Source organism: Rutidosis leptorrhynchoides, chromosome 3 (assembly GCF_046630445.1).
Source record: "Rutidosis leptorrhynchoides isolate AG116_Rl617_1_P2 chromosome 3, CSIRO_AGI_Rlap_v1, whole genome shotgun sequence".
Lineage (NCBI taxonomy): Eukaryota > Viridiplantae > Streptophyta > Magnoliopsida > Asterales > Asteraceae > Rutidosis > Rutidosis leptorrhynchoides.
Window position 1 is genome coordinate 569,052,940 of NC_092335.1, and position 21,608 is coordinate 569,074,547.

General features: G+C 33.1%; 1 protein-coding gene across 1 annotated transcript; it reads right to left on the minus strand.

Moving 5' to 3' along the window:
- Positions 1-10,890: 10,890 nt before the first annotated feature.
- Positions 10,891-13,828, minus strand: LOC139898630 (uncharacterized). The gene is made up of 3 exons (XM_071881383.1): positions 13,514-13,828; positions 13,362-13,404; positions 10,891-11,351 (listed from the first exon to the last, which is right to left on the minus strand). Exons 1-3 carry the CDS (start codon positions 13,796-13,798, stop codon positions 11,218-11,220), a joined length of 462 nt encoding a protein of 153 aa, XP_071737484.1. The 5' UTR covers positions 13,799-13,828; the 3' UTR covers positions 10,891-11,217.
- Between the last annotated feature and the right edge of the window lie 7,780 nt (positions 13,829-21,608).

The following is a 21,608-nucleotide window of genomic DNA, read 5'->3' on the forward strand; positions in this document are numbered from 1 at the left end:
TTACTCGGGTAAGGAAGTGGTGGTTGGTATGGTTTAACATAAGGTTTATCCTTAATTGTGTTATCTTCATTAACCTTTTCAACTACCGGTTCTTTTTCCTTATCTTGATCAGGTTGTGGTTCTTGTGGAGTAGGAATAGCTTCATCAGAAGTTACAGGTATTTCAGGTGGTTTAAGTGTTGTACCACTTCTTGTGGTAATGGTTTTAGCTGTTTCATTCCGGGGGTTAGCATTTGTATCACTAGGTAGACTTCCCGGTTTTCTTTCACCTATTAACCTTGCTAGGTTACTTACTTCTTGTTCCAGATTTTGAATAGAAGCTTGTTGATTTCTAAATGCTTGAGCATTTTGTTCATTAGTTTTTTTTTAGATGTGAAAAACTGCGTTTGAGTTTCAACTAGCTTCGTCATCATATCTTCTAAATTCGGCTTTTTATCATCGGTTTGTTGTGGTGGTTTGTTTTGAAAATTAGGTCTTTGCTGATTGTAATTATTATTGGATACTTGTTGATTGCTAGGACCTTGTTGGTTGTTGTATGGAATATTTCGGTTATAGTTCTGATTTTGATTGTAAATAGGTCTTGGCGGTTGATAATTATTCTGATAATTATTTCCAGGCCTTTGGTTTATGTATGAAATATTCTCTCTTTGTTCCATTGTTAGTTCAATACTGAGACAATCTTTTGTCAAATGTGGTCCTCCACACTGCTCACAACTAATTCGTATTGAGTGAATATCCTTAGTCATCTTTTCCATTCGTCTCTCGACAGCATCTATCTTTGCAGAAATGGAATCTAAGTCATGGCTAGAATCGGCTCTAGCTGCTTTAGATGATCTAACGATATCTTTTTCTTGGTGCCACTCGTGTGAGTGGGAAGCAGTGTTATCAATAATTTTGTAAGCATCAGTTTTGGTTTTCTTCATAATAGAACCACCAGCTGCTATATCTATGTCTTTCCTTGTAGTGATGTCGCATCCTTGGTAGAATATTTGTACTATTTGACAGGTATCTAAACCATGTTGCGGACATCCTCTTAATAACTTTCCAAATCTTGTCCACGCCTCATATAGAGTTTCATTCGGTTTCTGTGTGAACGTAACAATTTCTCCTTGAAGTCTTACGGCTTTAGATGCAGGAAAGAATTGTTTAAGAAATTTTTCAACTAAAACGTCCCATGTATCAATCGCCCCTTCAGGTAACGACTCCAACCAATCTTTGGCTTCTCCCTTTAAAGTCCAGAGAAATAACATGAGATATATCTGTTCATCCTCCACTTCTCGGATTTTAAATAGTGTGCAGATCCTATTAAAGGTACGTAGATGTTCATTTGGATCTTCCTTCGGCGCACCACTAAATTGGCATTGATTAGTCACCATGTGTAGAATTTGTCCTTTGATTTCATAATCTGGCGCATTAATGTCTGGATGAGTAATTGCGTGACCTTGGCCAGTGCGTTTAGCTCTCATTCGGTCTTCCATACTTAAAGGTTCCAGATTCTCCATAATTGAATTTGTTGAATCGGAATCACTAGAGGATTCTGATTTAATGGTTAGTTCCTCAACAATCTCTATTTGAATGATTGGTGGTTCCGGAGGAAAGTTTAGTGGTTCAGGATCTACGAATCGTTCCTGAATATTCTCCGGATTCTCAATTGTGAGGTTGGGTTCAAAAAATGGATTATCGGAAATTTGAACTGGAGTACTTGGTCGACTGGATGACGATTCTAAAGAAAAATCAACGGTGGTAATATTTGCTAAATGTCTTGATCTAGTTACAGGTGGTGAACGTACAAAAGGTGGTGAACGTCTTGCTCGGTGCATTCACTGAATATCCTATTAGTTTTTAAAAGGAAAGAAAAATTATACTAAGTTATCCAATCAATAGACTTTTCTGATTTTGCCCACGTTTCGAATAGCCAAAAGATGCAGCAGAGGGGCAGGATTCGTTTGGTCTCAATATAATTGAGGACTGTTTGGCTCCAATAACCCGGTCCACGTACAAATCCAACTATTACTACGAACCAGAAAATTTTGATGTCTATCAATTTAACCACTTAAAATAAATTTTCGTAATTTTAAGAAATTTAGATAAGAAGTAGAATAAAAATCTATGTCCTAAAACTAGAATAGCGAGAAATAAGAAAGAAAAAGAGTTCGTCGAAAAAGGTCGAAAAAGAAAAATGGTTGAAAAATAAAAGGTGACGGAAAAATAAAAGAAACTTATAAAACTTAAAAACACTTGACTAACCCAACCTTATCACTACAACTAACTTAAAATTATAATCGCAAATTGAGATTACTAATTGGAATGATAATTGATACATAGGTAAAAGGTGTCTAAAAATATTAAAGCTTACAGGAAAAACTATATCCCAAATGGAAATAACTTAAAAAGAAACTAAAACTTAAAAAGGCGTCGCAAAATTCTAAAGTACCTAAATCTTAGTCTAAAGAAAAACACTTAAGGGATTTTACGGTAAAGCCTAAAAATCTAGAAGTAAAAAATAACTATGGGAAAAACTAAGTTTAAAACTAAATATGAGCGAAAAATACAAATATTACGCTAAAACGATTAAAAAGGGACAAAATATAAAAATATACAAAAAGTTGTAAAAATTACAATTTTTATAAAAATATTATTTTTATATTATTTATTTTATAAAACTATTAATTTTACAATTTAATTAAACTAATTAAACTAAATAATACAAATAATAAATAAAACTAAATTAATATATTAATTAACTAATAAACCCTAATTAGGGTTTTAATAATAATAATAATTAAAATATACTCCGTAATTAATGCAGTTGCAGTCTGGCGTGTCAAATGGTCTCATGCGATCGCATGAGTCCTAAACAATCCGGCCATGCGATCGCATGGGCTAGGGTTTCGGGCCACAGAGTGGGCTGCTACAGTACCGGACTCGAGTTTTAATATTTTTTTTTTCTGTTTTTGCTGTAAAATATAAAATATATTTATTAATTAAATAAAACTTATATTTTTACAAACTAAAAAAAATAGAAATAAAGAAACTTTATAAAACTTAAATATTTACCAAACTCTAAAAAAAAAAAAAATTATATTTTTGTTTTTCTTTTAATATTTTTGAATATTTAAAACGTGTTTTTACAAAAGCGTACTAAAAATAAAAATCTTTTTTTTTCTATATATATTAGCGTTGCGCTTCCGGCTTTTAAGCTAGATTGATTCCCCGGCAGCGGCGCCAAAAATAACTTGATGTTTCGCGAGGTGTATATAAAATACTATTAAATTTTACAAGGAAATACTATTAAATACGATACAATTTTACACAAGATATTTATTTATTTATAGAATGGATATACTTAAACCTTGCTACAACACTTATAGGCAGTGTACCTAATCGTACAGTAGTGTAGTTTTTAGTAAGTCCGGTTCGTTCCACAGGGAAAATCTTTAAACAAAGCTTAACGCTATATTAGTTTACTTTTATAAAAATACAAATATATATACAAGTAATATTATTATTATAAAGGGGGGTTTTTACCGTTTAATGACCGGTTTGTCGATTTTAAAACTTTAGTCGCAGTTAAAACCAAATGTAAAATATTAAAAATAAATACAAGACTTAAATTAAAGCGTAAAGTAAATAACGATAATGAAATTGCGAATAATAAAAGTGCGATAAAATAAAAATGCGATAGTTAAAAGTGCAATTAAATATAAAATAAAGGAAATTAAATATGAAATAAAAGAATTATGCTTATTTAAACTTCCGTAATCATGATGTTTGACGTGTTGATTTTAGTTTTATGCCCATGGGTTAATTGTCCTTTGTCCTGGATTATTTAATATGTCCGTCTGGTTTTTGTCCATAACAGTCCATCAGTCATAAATATAAAGTGCGAGTGTCCTCGTCAAATTATCCTTATACCCGAAGTTAAATATTCCAACTAATTGGGGACTTAAACTGTAACAAGATTTTAATACTTTGTTAAATAATTACACCAGGATGTCGACTGAGTGTAACCCAAGGTTTTAATATTTTGTGATCAATTATACCAAGTGTCCTTGTACATAATTTCACCCATGTTTTAATTATTCTAGTGGCTATTAATCAATTCCCGTGTCCGGTTAAATGAACGATTATTCGTACATATAAATACCCTGCCCATCGTGTCCGATCGAGTGTAAATGGTTATTTATAGGGACGCCTAATTGTAAATCTTTATATTGACATTAACAAACTATCATTTAGTTAAACAAATATAAAGCCCATTAATAGCCCATAGTCTAATTTCCACAAGTGTCGTTCTTTTATCCAAACCCCAATTATGGTACAAAGCCCAATTACCCAATTTTAATAATTAGCCCAACATCATGATTACTTCGGATTAAATAAGCATAATAATAACTTAGCTACGAGACATTAAATTAAAAAGGTTGAACATAACTTACAATGATTAAAAATAGCGTAGCGTTACACGGACAGAATTTCGACTTACACCCTTACAATATTCGCTAACATACCCTTATTATTAGAATTAAAATTAAAATTAAAATTATAAAATATATATATATATATATATATATATATATATATATATATATATATATATATATATATATATATATATATATATATATATATATATATATATATATATATATATTACGTTTGTAAGATAGAGAGATAGGATGGATTTTACGTTCACCAAACTGCGAATTTATAGGCCTGTGAACTGAAAAAGGAGCTCATGCGATCGCATGAGCTTTGCTCTTCAAGGCCATGCGATCGCATGGCCAGCTGGGGAGGCTCACATTTGGTTGTTTTCTTCTGCCGACGGTTTTATAAATAAATATAATATATTAAATAATTATAAGAATTATTTAACTATTATATTATATTTATGTGCATAGTTGACTTGTAATTTTTAGTCCGTTGCGTCGAGCGTTGAGAGTTGACTCTGGTCCCGGTTGCGGATTTTCGAACGTCCTTGCGTACAATTTAATATCTTGTACTTTTTGTTTTGAATCTTGTACTCTTGTAATTTTGAGACGTTTCTTATCAATAATTGGAACCTCGTTGATTGTATTTTGTACTTTTGAGCTTTATGGTTGTTTGCGTCTTCAATTCGTCGAATCTGTCTTTTGTCTTCACCTTTTATTATTTAAACGAATATTACTTGTAAATAGAACAATTGCAACTAAAAGCTTGTCTTTCTTGAGGAATAATGCTATGAATTATATGTTCGTTTTTAGCATTATCAGTGATGAGCGGATATAAATTTGAGCTGATAAAAGGGGAAGTTATAAGAATAACTGTAAAGTTTTAAGGAGAAGTTTAAGGGGAAGTTTTAAGGGTAAAATAGATAAATACAATTAGTCTTAACTAAGATACAATAATCCAAGCTAAGACAAATGTTAGCCATTAGATCATCTTTTTTAAGGGTTATGATTTAATTTGAAAGGAGATTTTTTAAAGTATTAGCTAATATAGGCTTTGCTTTAATAGTTAGAGAGGATTTATCATTTATTGCTTAGAAACAATTAATTAATATTGATATTATCCTTGATGCAGCATTTAACTTTCTACTTTATTGTTCAGATTTAAAACAATTCAAATTCAAATTCAAAATATACGTATTGAATGCTTTGACTTTCAATTAATTACAAAACGTGTTTCCCTAATTTCTTGCTAATTTTCAATTAATTACGTGTTTTCCGCACTAACAATTAATAAACGAACTTTAAACAAATAAGGGTAGCTTAGTAATCTGGTTTTTAAATGAAATTTGTATTAAGTAATATTCATTTCATATTATGATCCAATGGTTGTAATTAATTGTTTAGTTAAAATCAATGGTCAAGATCCGTTTATTGAAATAAATCTTACTTACTTTGGCTTTTCTTTTAATAAGACCACTCCCAACGGTAACCGCCCTCACACCCTTCCTCGGCCGCCCTCGAGGGCGCCGTTGGCATTCTACCCGCCCTCGGCCGCCCTCGATTCTCTTTCTTTCTTCCGTGCTGGTTTCGGTCGTAGCTATAATATTTCGAGGACGCAAAAAGTAAATGAATTAGCCGTTGCCCAGCATTTTTTAACCGTTGCACTACAACGGCTTCTTTTTTTTTTTTTTTCCTTCTCCTCCTATATAATGCACCTCCAATCTTTCATATCTCAACACCATTCTTCCATATATCAAATTACTCTCAAATCAAACAATCTTCAAACAATCACTCAAAATGGCACCCACTCTCGTCCCTATTTACGTTTACTTCAACGGTGAGTTTTCGGATGATTGAAAATCGTGTACTCAAATTGGCGAAAGAAGAACGTTCGAAAACGTTGACGTTAGTGAAATGGATTTTTCGAAGTTGTTGAAGTTTGTCAAAGAAAATGTGGACTTCAAACACTCGGACTTCGTGTATTACAATGACGATGACAAAATATACAAGTTTCTGGATACGGATGAAGATTAGGATGCCGTTAAAAATAAAGCAATTACGGCAAATGAACCCATAAAAGTGCATCTTCTTTTCATTGATTACGATTATCGTCTACCAAGAGAGAGTAGCGATGAGGAAGGATGAGTTAGCGATGATACGATTGACAAAAGATATTGATAGTCTTAATATTATGTGTTCGTATTTATATGCTTAATTGTGTAATTTTAAAAAAAAAATATGTAATCGTATCTTTGTTTATCAATAAAAGTGTTGTTTAAAAAATTTGTATTAATAATAATAATAATAATAATAATAATAATAATAATAATAATAATAATAATAATAGTAGTAATAAATATTAATAAAAAAAATATGGGGCCATGTGATGGGGAGGGAGGATGTCATGGTTGGTAGTGGTGTGTGATGGAGAGGAAGTGAAAAATAAATGGAGAGAGAAAGCTGATGTGGCACTGATGTGGCGGTGTGTCCTGGGGAGGAAGTACGTCATGGTTGGGAGTGGTCTAAGAAGAGGGAAGGGATAGTTCCCCTTTACCTAGAGGAATTACTGTTTCGATTGTCCTCACATTTCTTTTGATTATAACTATAACTATATCTAATAGACAAAAGTTATGAATAGTAACTAGGAGTATTTTTGACTTTTCACTTTTTTTTTAATTGTAGCTAAATTTCATTTCACCAACAAAGCCCCCCACACTTTTACCAAAAATTCAAATCGATTCCCAAACAGGTGGGTAAAGTGTCAAATAACTATTTTCATAAAAAATCTGAAATAAACTCCACCCAAATATTCAACGAGTCATATCTTCTCGCTCGCAATGAGTTAAATTTTTTCCGACACCATCGTTAAACTCGAAATAATTTTAGGAACACAATGTCACTAACTATACGCAAAACGGACGCTTTTTAAAAAACGCTAAATATTTGGGGTACTTTTCATACACGTTGATTTTGCGTTAAATTTTTAAAAGTCGACAATTCCATAGCGAAACCTGGAGATGCACATATATTGTTAATTTAAAATAACATTTAAATCTTTCACGGGATATACTTTTTAATTCGACTCGAGTTGCGCTTCAACGACATCATCGTTAGCCACGAAATAATTTTACAAACCAAACGCAATAAAATATATTGAAAACCGAACTCCAGGCGCGAAGCGAGGGTTCGAAAACTGGTTGATACTATTATGTAGAAAGTGTAGAGCTGAATTACCTTTAGGATTCGAATTGACACGAGAATTAGTATCTTTTGCGATGGTTGAACGTATGAACGTGAACTGAACTTGAAACAAATTAGATAGCAGTTTGGTATGATCATTTATTAAGTTTAACCTATGATTATTCAGTGGGATGACAGTACAGTTTCACCAAAATATGTGTTTATTCACTGAATATGAGATGACTATATATATATATATATATATATATATATATATATATATATATATATATATATATATATATAGGGGCAGGATCAATTGGGAAGTAACCAATCGGGGGGAAGCGGGGGGAAGCAAAAAAAAAAAATTTCGTTTTTTTTTAATTTTTTTTCCCGACATCAAGATCACACGAAAATATGAACATTTAGAAGAGACACTTCATGATGAATGTTATTATGTAGGCGGGAAAACGATCGACAAAAATAACATTCAAGATAATATTGTTCGTGAAGAATATGAACGTTTTTTTTCATGTTTTGTGAAGTAAAATTTAGTCCGATTTAGAGTTTAGGGTTTAGGGTTTAGGGTTTGGTGTTTTGGGTTTATTCCATAAACTCAAAACACCAAACCCTAAACCCTAAACTCTAAACTCTAAACTGTTCGTGTTAAAAACTCAATCTAAATCCTAAATCTAAACCCTAAACCCTAAATTTCTAAACCCTAATATCTAAACCCTCTAAACCCTAATATCTAAACCCCAATAGCTAAAACCTCAAAATACGCTCGAAAAATACGATAATTGTTAAATATTACTTCTTCGAGCGTTTTCCCGCCAAAATAAAAACATTTATCACAAAGTGTCTCTACTAAATGTTCATATTTTCATCTCATCTATAATATTCGTGAACAAAGTTTTTTCAAAAAACGAAAAAAAAAAAAAAAATTTTGCTTCCCCCCGCTTCTCCCTGAATGGTTACTTCCCTCTTATCCTACCAATATATATATATATATATATATATATATATATATATATATATATATATATACTATATTTTTACTATTCACCCTATTATTTTATTGAAAAAGAGTATTCCGGTCTTTTCCACTTCTCCCTATCTATCTACTTTCATTTTCTATCATTGAGCATGCATTACCTTCAACATATGAATATGTACAAAAAAAAATGCACAAATTATTATTCATATATGCAAGTTGCAGTTCTTTAGTGTGATATATTAGAAGAACTATTGTTCTCTACATATATTTTTAGTCTTGATCTTAAAAAGTCGAAATATTTTTATATCTTACTATGTTGTGTGGTTTTTTGATTTGTGTTTTATCTATAATCTGTTCGGTAGCAGATTCTCATCACAATCTGAACGTCTGGCAGGATCTTAGAGGTTATTTGGGAAGGAAAAAGGGTGGTGCCCCGTGCCCATACTTTTTAGCACGTCATATGGTGCAATTTGCAAATGTGGTGCCCAATCTTTTTAGTGTACGGGAGGCAAACAATTGAAGGGGCAAGAAGAAATCTTAGTAAAATGAAGAGTCGGCAATGTAGAATAGGGTTTGTTATATTGTATGACACAATGACTATTTTACCCTTGGTTAATAATCACATGAAATGCCTTAACGGATTGGACTTAATGAATGATAACCCTGGGGACTAAAATGAAATAGAATCATAACATTAAGGTTTAGGATGAAAAAATAAAAACTTTAAGGTCCAGGATGAAAAAATGTAAAACTTTAAGGACTATTAGCATAATTAAGTCTTTTTTTTTTTTGATGATACCAAAAATTGCATACATCACACTAAGAAGAATTTGGTAAAACATAATGATTAATGATTCACAATTTAAATAAATCAAAGGTTACATTTGAGCTAAATCTAAACCACAATAACATGTTTGATAATAATCTTGAATGACTTAATGAATCATGTAGAATCGATAATGGTTCAGTCATTCTAATGTCACAAACAAACGCACTGGATGCTGGACGGTTCAACATTAGTGCTACATCCTAAATGTAAGCATATATGTGAACCGAAGTTTAGATGATTAAGGGATTAATCCAATCATGGGGTTCAAGAAGCAGAAAACGTTGTTCGCTTTCTTGGACGAAATAAGATTATTATACTCCGTACAATACAAAAGACCAATCTAACATCACACATGACGAGTTGCAAGATGACAACCCACGACTGACATCGAGAGTGAGTGCACCACCCTCACCTAAATGAATTGCAACCAAACAACAATAGACACAAGTAGTAACTTAAAAAAACAAAATGTCAGAGAATGATATCTTAACTCAATGTCAAGGATTTGAGTTATCAAACTCATAACAACTACAAGCTAAATCATAGCAAACTTGTACCAACTAATAACTAAGAATGATATCAAACTTGTAACTATACTTATTTAAGTTCCCTTAAAGTCATTAAAACCACAACTTGGATCTCCATCAAACCATGGCAAACAAATATCACAAATTTTGCATTTCCTTCTTTGTATCCCTAGTTTTAGTTAAGTGTGTTGTCGATGTTAACGCAAGTCACGATGATTGGAATGATGGAGACTACGATTATGATGATGACAACAACAAACATAAATGGTTGTCGCCATGGGATGTGCAAGATTTGCCCCCAGAACCCAGAAAAAATTTCTACAAATATCTGAAAAGTTGCCTGAAGACTTTGACACAAAGGTGTAATACACGTTTGTACGAGTTTGTTAACTTGAAGCAAGAAATTCATAAACCTTGTTGCAAAAAAGTGTACAAGATGGAGATGGGATGTATCGAGTCACTAGGATGGCTGTTGAGTAAGGCCAATCCATGGTATAATGCAATAAGAGTTGATGAACGATTAACAGAAGTGTTAAGTAAATGTAGTCGGATTTTGGCTAATGGTAAGGAGTTCTGAAATTTAACAAATAATCATTCTGGACCAATGTTTGGAGTAAGCAGCTGACTATGGTTGAACATAAGCAATCAATAATCAAATGGTCTTATATTGAACGCTGCACACTTTTTATGTAACAGTTCAATGATTATCAATTAAGATAGGTCAAGCTAAAAACTTGTCATAAGATTAAAGGTCAAGCAGGCTGAAAACCATTAATGAAGTAAAACCTTCTAAATCACTTTATTAAGAATTAGTTAAAAGTATAATCATAATAGTGCAGTTACGTTGTCTTAACACATAAATATTGTCTTATTCTCCTAAATTTCTTCCTGCAAATATACGTCAAAATAAACCTAAAGTCAACCCATTTTGATTCGTTCCACAACACATATATCTTTGTGTCCCCTGCATGAGACTAGTACTAATACACTTTATTACATCAGACCATAGGATCAATAAATGAAAACATACTTTTCAAGCTTGAAACAAATTTATAGCAATCCAATGAGATCACTACTCACTAGTAGTCTTGAATACGATCAAGCTTGAAAAATCAATAATTTCTTAGAGAGAGATTTAAAATGGAAACCTTATAACAGAAATAAAGATATAAATCGTTCAAAAAGGAAACATCAATGGCATCTAACATTGCATAGTTTATCAAAAATATCAACCTAAATTTCAGCTTAGAGAGCATCACGCGGCTTGAACTTGTGGTTCTGATTGAGGTTGAGGTGTGATATGTTCAGCTTTCTTTGAGTTAGGAATGTACTTCCAACAACGTTTGTGCACGCCACTAATTTTCTTTGGAACATCAGCAGCCGGTACACCTGCACATATACCATACCAACACTTGTTAAAACTAATAAGTAAGAAATAAATATAAATATTAAGTAATAAACTAGTAACAATTTTTGCAGGCAGAAAATTTTCAATAATGAAATAGTAACCAATTGTAAAATGAGGTTATTTTGTTTTCTTGCTAATCAAAGAAGGTTGTTGAGTGAGGTCTCTTTTTCAACTCACAAAGTTCTAGAAAACCCTACACGTAGAAATTAACCAGCAAGTACACACTCATGATTCATGTATAGTATACACACCACACACACTTATATATATATATATATATATATATATATATATATATATATATATATATACATGAAAGACAGAATTTAAATAACATGTGAGTGAGTTAAGCAAACAATTTGGAAGCTTTTATTTCTTTAAAATATTGTGGGTTACAATGTTATGAATACAAGAACTAAAGTAGTTTTAACTTCCTATGATCTTTACACTCTTCAAGAATAACAGTCCAAAAGAGCTCTAAGTCATTGGTCAAAGGTTAAGTGCAATTTCAAAAGGTATAATCCATTGCCTTAAATATAGAATACACTAACATATGCCTCAGTTCCTAACCAGAATAATAGGATAGTGTCTAGTAGTTTTGCAAGAAAAAATGGTAGATAAAACCTTGAAGAAAAAAAAAATAATAAACAAACAGAAAGGTTGCTTACAGAAAGTTTATAAAATTTTATCCACAAATGTGGCTTACAAGGTCGACCGTTGGTTACTTTTAAAAGTCCAAATCTACCTGTAACAATAACTTGGTAAACTTTTTCAAAGTATAGCATTTTTTCAGTTATACTATTCAAGCAAAGGATTAATCATAACCTACAAATAAACTTTCATAACCATATCAAAATCATCTTTTCACATAACTCAAATCAATTATCTAACGTAAATCACCAAAACTAGTTCACACTATTAACTTCTTCCACCATCAAACTGTTCTTCCACTCCACCTTTTGTAATATTTTTGTTCGGCGATTTGATTAGCATTGGACAAATGTAATCAACTGTTACAATTAAGAGAGTATAACTGTATAAATATGTCATGTGATCAGTCCTTTTGTCTAACATTACAGTGACTTTTATAGTTTATTTTTTATTTTTACTCTAAAGAACAAACCTAAATTTCACGTTTATGCTTGTTGGACAGATATGAGGTCAGCCAACATACTTCATTAGGTTAGAGATGTAGGAAAGCAACATGTAAAAGTACAAGTAAAACAGACCTTTCTCCTTTTAATATATACAATCTATAATTCATAAAATTCATCATTTAACCGGTTTTGTTTTGAACTTTCAGATATACAGTCATACTTACAGAGACAGGTGGATAGACACCGACACCTGTCTTTAACATCTTATGATAGAAGAATCATCTTATTGTAGATGCATAGTTTCATCTTAGATAAATGATAAAAGAATCTGATCTGATAACACCAAAAATGAATAGTTTCATGACATACAAGCAGGCAATCTATGGCAACCAACTCTACTCATAACCGTTAGCCAGTGACCTATTTCCTAGAGTTTGTGAAAATTAGTCAAGAATTGTACTGAAAACACGATAGACATACCGAAAATCAAATTCCATATATCCCCTGTTACATGAGATTCAACGTTATAACCAGCTTCCGTATAAGAAAAACTTTAGGTGACTAAAAACAGAGAAGACTAGTAACCAGCTCTCGATCGACTAGCTTCTGAGATCGATTGCATATATATAGGTCTTACAAAAGTGATTTATCTAATCCTATTTATTCCAAATCTCAAACACTCTCAATTAACCAATCTATCATGAATGAAAGTATCCACTTTGTGTTATACAATCAAATAATTTATCTTCTATGAAAACTACAATAATTTCAAAAAAAAAAAAATTAAAAAAAAACCCCTTTGAGTAACCAATCAACCAGAGGAAATAAATTAATTCAAGCAAACACAAAAAAAAAAAAAAAAAAAAAAAAAAAAAAAAAAAAAAAAAAACTCACCATCCTTGTGCACAATTCCCCATGCCTTTCCATGTTTACCATCCTGAAATACACAGCACATTAACAATCACTATGTATCATTTCTCATAAACCCTAACTAAACCCTAAAGAATTACATACATGATTCGAATATATTTAAAAGAGAAATAAACCTTGTAGAGATTGATTTTGGTGATCTCATAAGCAACACCAGACCAATGAGTTTTAGCCATTTGATAACCTAATCCCCAATTTGGTAGGAATTGAGCTACTTCAAACAAGTTTTTCTTCTTTTTTCTTTTTGATTTTGAAACTGTTGATGAAGATGATGTTGTTGTTGTTGCTGATGCAGAAGCAGGTGATGATGATGATGATGATGTGCTAAAATTTCGAACGATTGTGTTGAACGATAACTGTTTCCATGAATTGCTAATCGAAGCTACTGATCTGCTCGCCATGCTTTTGTGTTTCGTTGCGGCTTAATTTATGTTTCTCACTGGTGGTGGTTTTCCTCTTGTTATGAACAAAGCTTTGTATTTATATGTTCATTTTACCCCCTTTAAGTTTTATAAGATTGTCAACTTTTATATTTTGTTCCTTTTTTCATAACAAGGAAGTTTAGGGGATCATTTTATAGAGCATGTTAAAATTGTTAATGTTACTTCGTAAATGTTAATGTTAATGTGTTAACTACCCTTTCTTCGGGCCGGCCCTGAGTGTTTTGTTGTCCGGTGTGAGATGACAATAAGATGCCCATATTAAGATTTTTAAACTTACTACATGGAGTGTTTGAAACTTTAGTTTATTTTGCTCATTCTCACATTAATATCTTAACAAATTCTCCGTATAGTATAGTGTAACAATTTGAAGACACAAACTACATTTAAAAATGATAATGATAATGATAATTCATATTATAAGTTAAGTCTGAGATCGATATATTCAAAAATTAATTCTAATATCAAAACTAAGTTCTTTTCTAGTCGGAATAGTGTGACTTCATACTAGAAAAATATTAGATTTCAAAAATATAATTTGACTTTTTACTAAATTATTAAAAACTCGGTAAAATTTATTTAAGAGTGCATAATAATCATAACTTATTATATCAATAATAATTTAAAATACTACTTCATAATCAAGAGTTATCTAAATAAAAATTACTCCATATAATTCTTGTATTTAACATAATCTAGAAACATCAAATTTGTATAGAAAATTTGTGTAGCTTGTTTAATATAATAAAGAATCAAAATAGAATGAAAAAAAAATGTAAAGATAAATAATTTTTACTAAGCTAAATATATTAAATTATTTGTAATACATCAAGTATTGAAAGTCATTAGATGTCCCATCATTTCACAATTATCAATTCATTGTTACTTAAATATTCATATATTTTAAAAGGTACATGTAAATGCATTACCTACTTATACTATAAAGTAATGTACACATTTTCTCTCTCTAAGTCACTCCATGCACATTTCCCTTCTCTATTCTCATTCATCTCTTTATCCATTCCTGCAACTTGGTTATTTATTTATTTTTATTTTTTTGAAAAAAAATCAGAACTCTATATTTGATGTCCTTTCTAACTTGATGTCCAATACAGTCGCACCTGCGGCTCTACCTCAGGTCTGGCTCTGCTTCCAAATTATATACGACAAAAATTCATAGTTCAAATTTTAAAGTAGAACGCTCTTAGTCATAACACATATACATATACATATTCAGAAAAAAAGTTTTATATTGACAGTTAAAAGCAACGCCGAAACTTGAACCCAATGTCCCGATCACATGTGGGGTAAAATTAGTGACAGAGAGTAAACACTAAAAAGTCGTATTTTTTAGTAAAAAAATGTTTAGTGTAAAAAAAAAAAATTCTCCCCAAATTCAGGTGGAGCGGGTACCCCTTTGGGTTATCATGTTCCGCCAATACTTAAAATCAACGTGAATGAATGAGGAAGTGTTAACATTCTTTTTTAGTGTTCTTCAAAAAAGAAAAACGTTCTTTGTTAGTGCTCACATTTCTATTATGAAAATATGATTGTTTTACATTAGAATCAACGAGTAAAACAAACCAGCTTCGCTGCGGAGTGTTTTCGATCGATTAACGGTTAGTGATTTTGATCGGTTATTGTATGTTTAAAAATTAAATGGATAAAAAGTTGGGAAGAAAAAGTTAATGTATATGTGAATTTACTTACATTATTATATTCATATTACAAAACATATGTTCCAAAGAAACATGTTTTCTATTGTTTACTAAAGGAATAAAAAAAAAAAAAAGTGTAGACGTACTACGGACCTTAGATCAAACGTATTAACCTAGATTAACGGCGAAAACGATAACTAGGGCGAGTCGAATACTTGATTAACTATCGGGATCAATCTAACCAACAAAATAGTTGATATAATCGATGCCTAGAGCCTTGTATTCGGTTGGGGATTGGGCTAGGACGGTAAACACAGAGTAATACGACGACAATAGGGTTTGTGGTGTGTAACCTAACAATGAACCATAAAACCCATATATATATATATATATATATATATATATATATATATATATATATATATATATATATATATATATATATATATATATAATTCCAGTGACCATCGGCCGGTGGTCTGGGACCTACGGCCGATGGTGAGAGTCCCTCGACCGATGGTCCCTACCATCGGTCGATGGTCTGAGCAGCCAACCAACTGCTCTCAACCATTTCACGACATTATACTAAGCAATTCAAATACAAAGTATTAATGACGATGTTCATACATGACTGAAATATGAAATACAAAATTAATAGAACTTATTACATAATAGAACTCGGGATTATGCACCAACAAACTCCCCCTAAGACCTAGTTCTATTTCAAAAATCTTCAGTCATCATTTACTTCATTCGTACGGATCGATTACCATGTTGTTCAAGTAGCACAGCTTAGCTACTTTCACATACTGTTCAGCCTGTATCCTGTTCTCTCGACGATAGAGCATACGATTGTAATACAACGTGAAAATATCAGCCTCGGTACAGTTTCTCAACCAAATCGGATCCAATACACGAATGCATTCAATATCATCTTCTTTCAGCTTATCCAAAACAATCACAACTTCTTCAGAACGATCATCATAAAACCACCATCTGAATCTCTGACTCCAATTCTGCGGCAATTTTCTCAACGGTACCTTCTTCATAGTCTTTGCCCGCTTGTACTTCACAATTCTTCGAGATTCACCAGTTCTAGGATTAACTTTGAAACTAATCCTAGGAAATTGTGGCCTAAAACCTTCCCAATTCTTTGAATTAAAAGCTATACGAATCTTCTTCACCAGTAACGAAGATCGATCGTTCATTCCACAATACAACATTCTCAACCTGGCAATCTGCATTAGCTCAAAGTACGGCAGTGACTTGAATTCGTGACCATGTTTAATATAATCAACACCAAACTCTCTCTTAATCGCAAACATGTTGAATTCTTCAATGTAAGCCCAGGCTAGAATTCTTTCTTTTGCACTCTTTCTCAAATTAATCATCTTCAAATATTTCGGCTCAAGATTCGGTTTTTCACAATACTTTCTAATCTTCAAGATATCTCTCCAATCAACTTCCAACTTTTCAGTTTTTTCCTTGTGATATTTGACCGGCAAAAATCCTTCAGGCAGGACTTCAGTTCGTTCTTTCTCTTTACACTTTCTATCCAAAAGTTCATCATTTGTTCTTAACAACTCCTCAAAACCAGGAAGATCCTCATTCTTATCATTTTGATATGTAGGAAAATCTTCATGAGTAACATCCTCAACTAAATCATCTAAATCTCTATCACTAAAATCCTCTGGAATCTCAGGGCCAAAAGAATCATCCTCAGATGGAGAATCGTCGGACTGTGCGTCAGCAGCTTTAGCTTCCTCTTGCTCTAGACGCACCTGTTCGTCCAGCTCTTCTCTAGAGAGGTTGTGAGGGATCTCTCCCTCTTCTAGTTCATCATAAACAACAGAATGCTTGAGCTCATCCTGTTTAGAAAAGAAATCACTAAAACTACAATCAATTTTAAGAGGAATTACTGACAGTGCTGTAGCTTTGGAGGAACCAGGAGCCTCCACCATTCGATTATCAGTCTCATCCTCAGGCATCTCAACCAGATCAAACTTCTCTTCCCACGCAGTCATCTTAGCCAGAGCTGATGCAGCCAACTCCTTAGCTTGAGAAGCTTCTCGTTTCGCATCAGTTAATAACAACGATTGATCACCAACTTTTCTTTGCAACAGGTCAACTTGCAACGATAGCCTTGTAACATCTTCGGACTTAACACGATTCTCCTCCTTCAACTGTTCAATTTTCTCATCCATTTCCTTCCTCATTCTCAAATTATCAGCCATAGCTTGAACATACAAATCATTCAAATTGCGAAGAGTCGAGGAACTAACACCTCCTTCAGTTCCAGCATGAATCGGAGCTTTCGGAGTAGGAGTAGAAACAGTCTCTTGGGAGACCTGTTGAACCACAGGTGGTGACTGTTGCGTTGACGGACGTTGTTGTTGTTGTGAAGTTTGTTGTCCTTGAGTCTGCGGTATTGGTGTCACTGGTTGAGTTCCAGCTGAAGATCCACCAGCATCTTTGTAAACTAACTTGAACCTTCTTTTCAATTTTAGCTTAGTTGAAACCTGAGAACTCTCATCTTCAACCAATCTCCTTTTTGATCCCCTTGAAGCTTCCTCAACACCAACATTTGGATTAACATCACCAATCTCATCAACTAACCCACCAGCACCTGACCCACCAGCAGCTTGAGTATTCACCGGTTGTTCCACCTCTTCATCACTATTCGCTACTTCAAAATTAGGTTCTTGATCAGATAAGCTATTTTCATTTCTCCACTTCTTTCCTGGAGGACACTGATAAGATTCTTTCGCAAGATGACACACAAGCTTGCCATCATTAGCACTCTTCATCTGATTCAATCGATTGAACGTAAGATCTGTCATATGCTTCAACTCAATGACGTCTTTTCTCAATCTAGGCAAATCAACAGTTTGACGATTGATCATAATTTGTAAGAACCTCGGATAAATTAGATATGACTTGCTCGTCACATTCTCCACCAGTAGATCAAAGATAACTCCTGAGAAATTGAAATCAGCCTTCAAAACCAAAGCAGCAAACATTCCTTGATAAATCTCGCTCAGTTCATCAAACCCTCCTTGCAATGGGCTTAAGCACCTCAGCACAACAAGTGACAGATATCTATACGGTGGAGTGAATCCACTTCTTTTAATCGTTGCTCTCGTAATATCACCAGAATACTTGCATCTTAACACACATCCAGTAATCTTTGTCTTTGACAACTTCTTCGGCATATTCTCATCATCCTCGAACAAGAAAGTGTTTCGAATCGTATCTTCAGAAATCTGAATCTCCTGACCACAAACAGTACTCATAATTACCTTCATGTCATCTACAGTCTCAATTCTTGCACGTTCCCAGAACTCTCTCTGATGTGAGTAATATGTCGTACAGGGCATAGAGATGGCTGCAAATACTCTTGAACGTTTCAGAAACTCAATTACACCCTTGTACTTACCAGCATTAGGACCTTTCTCATTTAGACATGCAGTGAGATTGGAGCCACTGTTAGCTTTCAATCCTGGAATATCAATAGAAAACGGACCTCCCGATGACTCAGTATCGGAATCATGTGCAATGTTTTCTGGATCAGCTTGAACACCTGACATTATGAAAATAACTGCAAACATAATTCAAATCAGCATTATAAAGACAATATCACAGTGTGATCATCACAGAATATATTACCTTATAAAGACTAATAGATCAGGATCTCAGTTACACGATTACATGTCCGAAGTAGAATTAATACAGACATAGAATAGTGTATTAATGCTAACAAGCTAGCATTATCAAATTACATAACAAGCTGAAAATAAACAAACACATAAACATAAATTCAGAATCATTCATCCCATAATGGAATCCTCTGGCACTAGCTTTTCCTCATGTTGGATTACACCAAGTTTCTCAAACAAGGTATATAGTAAAGCTGCGTATGGAAATGGTTCTTCCATCTCAATAAAATCTTTCATTACATGAATGAGAAAATGACCCACATTCACTTGAATACCCTCTAGTAGACAATATAGAAATAAAGCCTCGGTACCAGACAGCAAATTATCTACTTCTTTCCTAAAGGTCACATTCCTTTTGATAATCCTTAAATGTATCTCATGTTGTTGTAAGATATCATCATCTCTAACCTCAACCCTACCAGCATTAACTACTTTCCCTGGCTTGCATAACCTTGCAACTATGTCAGATAGTTTGAATCTATTGGGGATCTTTCTCAGATCTTTGCTAGGATACAGTATCTTAACCCCGGTGTGAGGAACATTCAACAGGTCTGAGAATTCCTCCATAATCCACTTATACTGTTGGTTAAATAGGCCTGAGTGCACAAATTTCTTCTTACCATCTTCTAAGGCAACATTGGCATAAAATTCCCACAACAAATCAGGACAAAAGTAATCCCCAATGTCTAAGAATGCTTGACATCCAATTTGTTCCCAAGGAATATAGGTCTGTCAAGTAGCAATGACCTTTTGTTCCACTAAGATGGGTCGTCCACTAGCTAGAATTCTCCTACGGTCGATGTTAAACATCCATTGCCCAACAAAGGAACCTCCTGACATTCTAATACATACTACAAGCACTAGCATTAGAGAGGCATAACAGAAAATACCAGTGACCAAAAAATTCAATTAAATTCAATATAAAAATCTACCATCGGTTCAATCAAGTGACCATCAGTCGATGGACTGGACCATCGGTCCGATGGTCTAGACCTACGGCAGTTGGTCTAAAGCACATCTACAAACTGATCAATTTAGGACCTACGGCCGAGTGAAGTGTCATTCGGCCGAGTGTGAGACACCATCGGTCGATGGTCAAAGACCATCGGCCGGAGGTAGTTCATCAGATCTGTTTCTGTAAAAAGTTCAAATCGATCAATCTGTTGTTTCTGGATCGATTTCTGGTCACAATAACTGCTAAAGGGGCCGATTAACATATATATATATATATATCAACAACTTCAACAGATATCGAGCAAAAGACAATCGATTTAAAAAAAAACAAACTACGAATCTACAATTAACAATTTAAAACCAAATGGAAACGAGTTAGATTACCTCGTTAACGGCGCTAGAATCACAGTAAAAAGCTGTATCTACGACTTAAAATCAAAAGCTCGTTCCTCAAACTTGAAAATCGATGGTAAAATCACACAATTTGCACAAAGTGACTGACCCGTTGGACTCTGGGTCCTTTTATACACTGTCAGTGACCATCCACCGATGGTCTAATCCTTCGGCCCGAGGGCCTTGACACTCGGTTGAGTGTCTTTGTCCATCGGCCGGATGTAATTACAATCGGCCGGTGGTCTGAGCTTTTGAAAAACTTTAAAACTTAACCCTTTTCAAATTCAAACTATACTTCTTTTATCACATTTACTCCCCCTGGGACTGATCTCCACAGTATAAATCAAACACACTTTGTTCCTTTAATATCTAAACAACTTATTTTCAAATTAATGAGAAACATAGGGTTCTTTTCATAGAAAACCTTTCCGAGAACTGAGGAGTTAACCTTAAAAGATGAAACAGAAATGCACATGCAACTAACATATGAATGCAAACTATCTCAGATATGCATGCTCATGCAAATACACAAAGCAAATAACTGTACAAGACCCAGTGTGTCATGATTAGCAATATTATAACAGATGTAATCAGTAACATTTAACCTTTTATATCTGTAGTGAATTAACTTCTAACATCAGTTTCATTAAATATTAACATTAACAAATGCATGATGTTATCGACATAAGAACAAGTAAAAGTGCTTATCATGAATTACACTTCAAGAAGTATAGCACATCTTTTTGTGAGTTGATATATCAAATTGATTAAATATTTTGATTCGGGGATCAGAACTGAACTATATTGACAAGTTATTCCACAGTTCATTCACAAACTTATTTGATAAAGCATATACAGAACAACTTTCAAATATATCAGTAAACATTTATCAACTTTCACCCTAGGCTTCGATGATCACGTTATATTAATTACCTTAACACTTTTCAATGTTAGACTTTGATCACGAAGTCAGTCCTCATTTGAGATCGCACGATGTTTCAAGTAGAACAATTGAGCACAACATGTTGACGCTGTCCTCTTATCACATCA

Bases quoted from the DNA above. Each gene is read 5' to 3' on its own strand.
- LOC139898630 (XM_071881383.1), bottom strand. From the start codon at position 13,798: ATGGCGAGCAGATCAGTAGCTTCGATTAGCAATTCATGGAAACAGTTA. The intron at 13,405-13,513 runs GTTTATTTCTCT...TGTGTATTTCAG, and splicing joins CCAAAATCAATCTCTACAAG to GATGGTAAACATGGAAAGGC. The intron at 11,352-13,361 runs GTGAGTTTTTTT...GTATATGTGCAG, and splicing joins GGGAATTGTGCACAAGGATG to GTGTACCGGCTGCTGATGTT.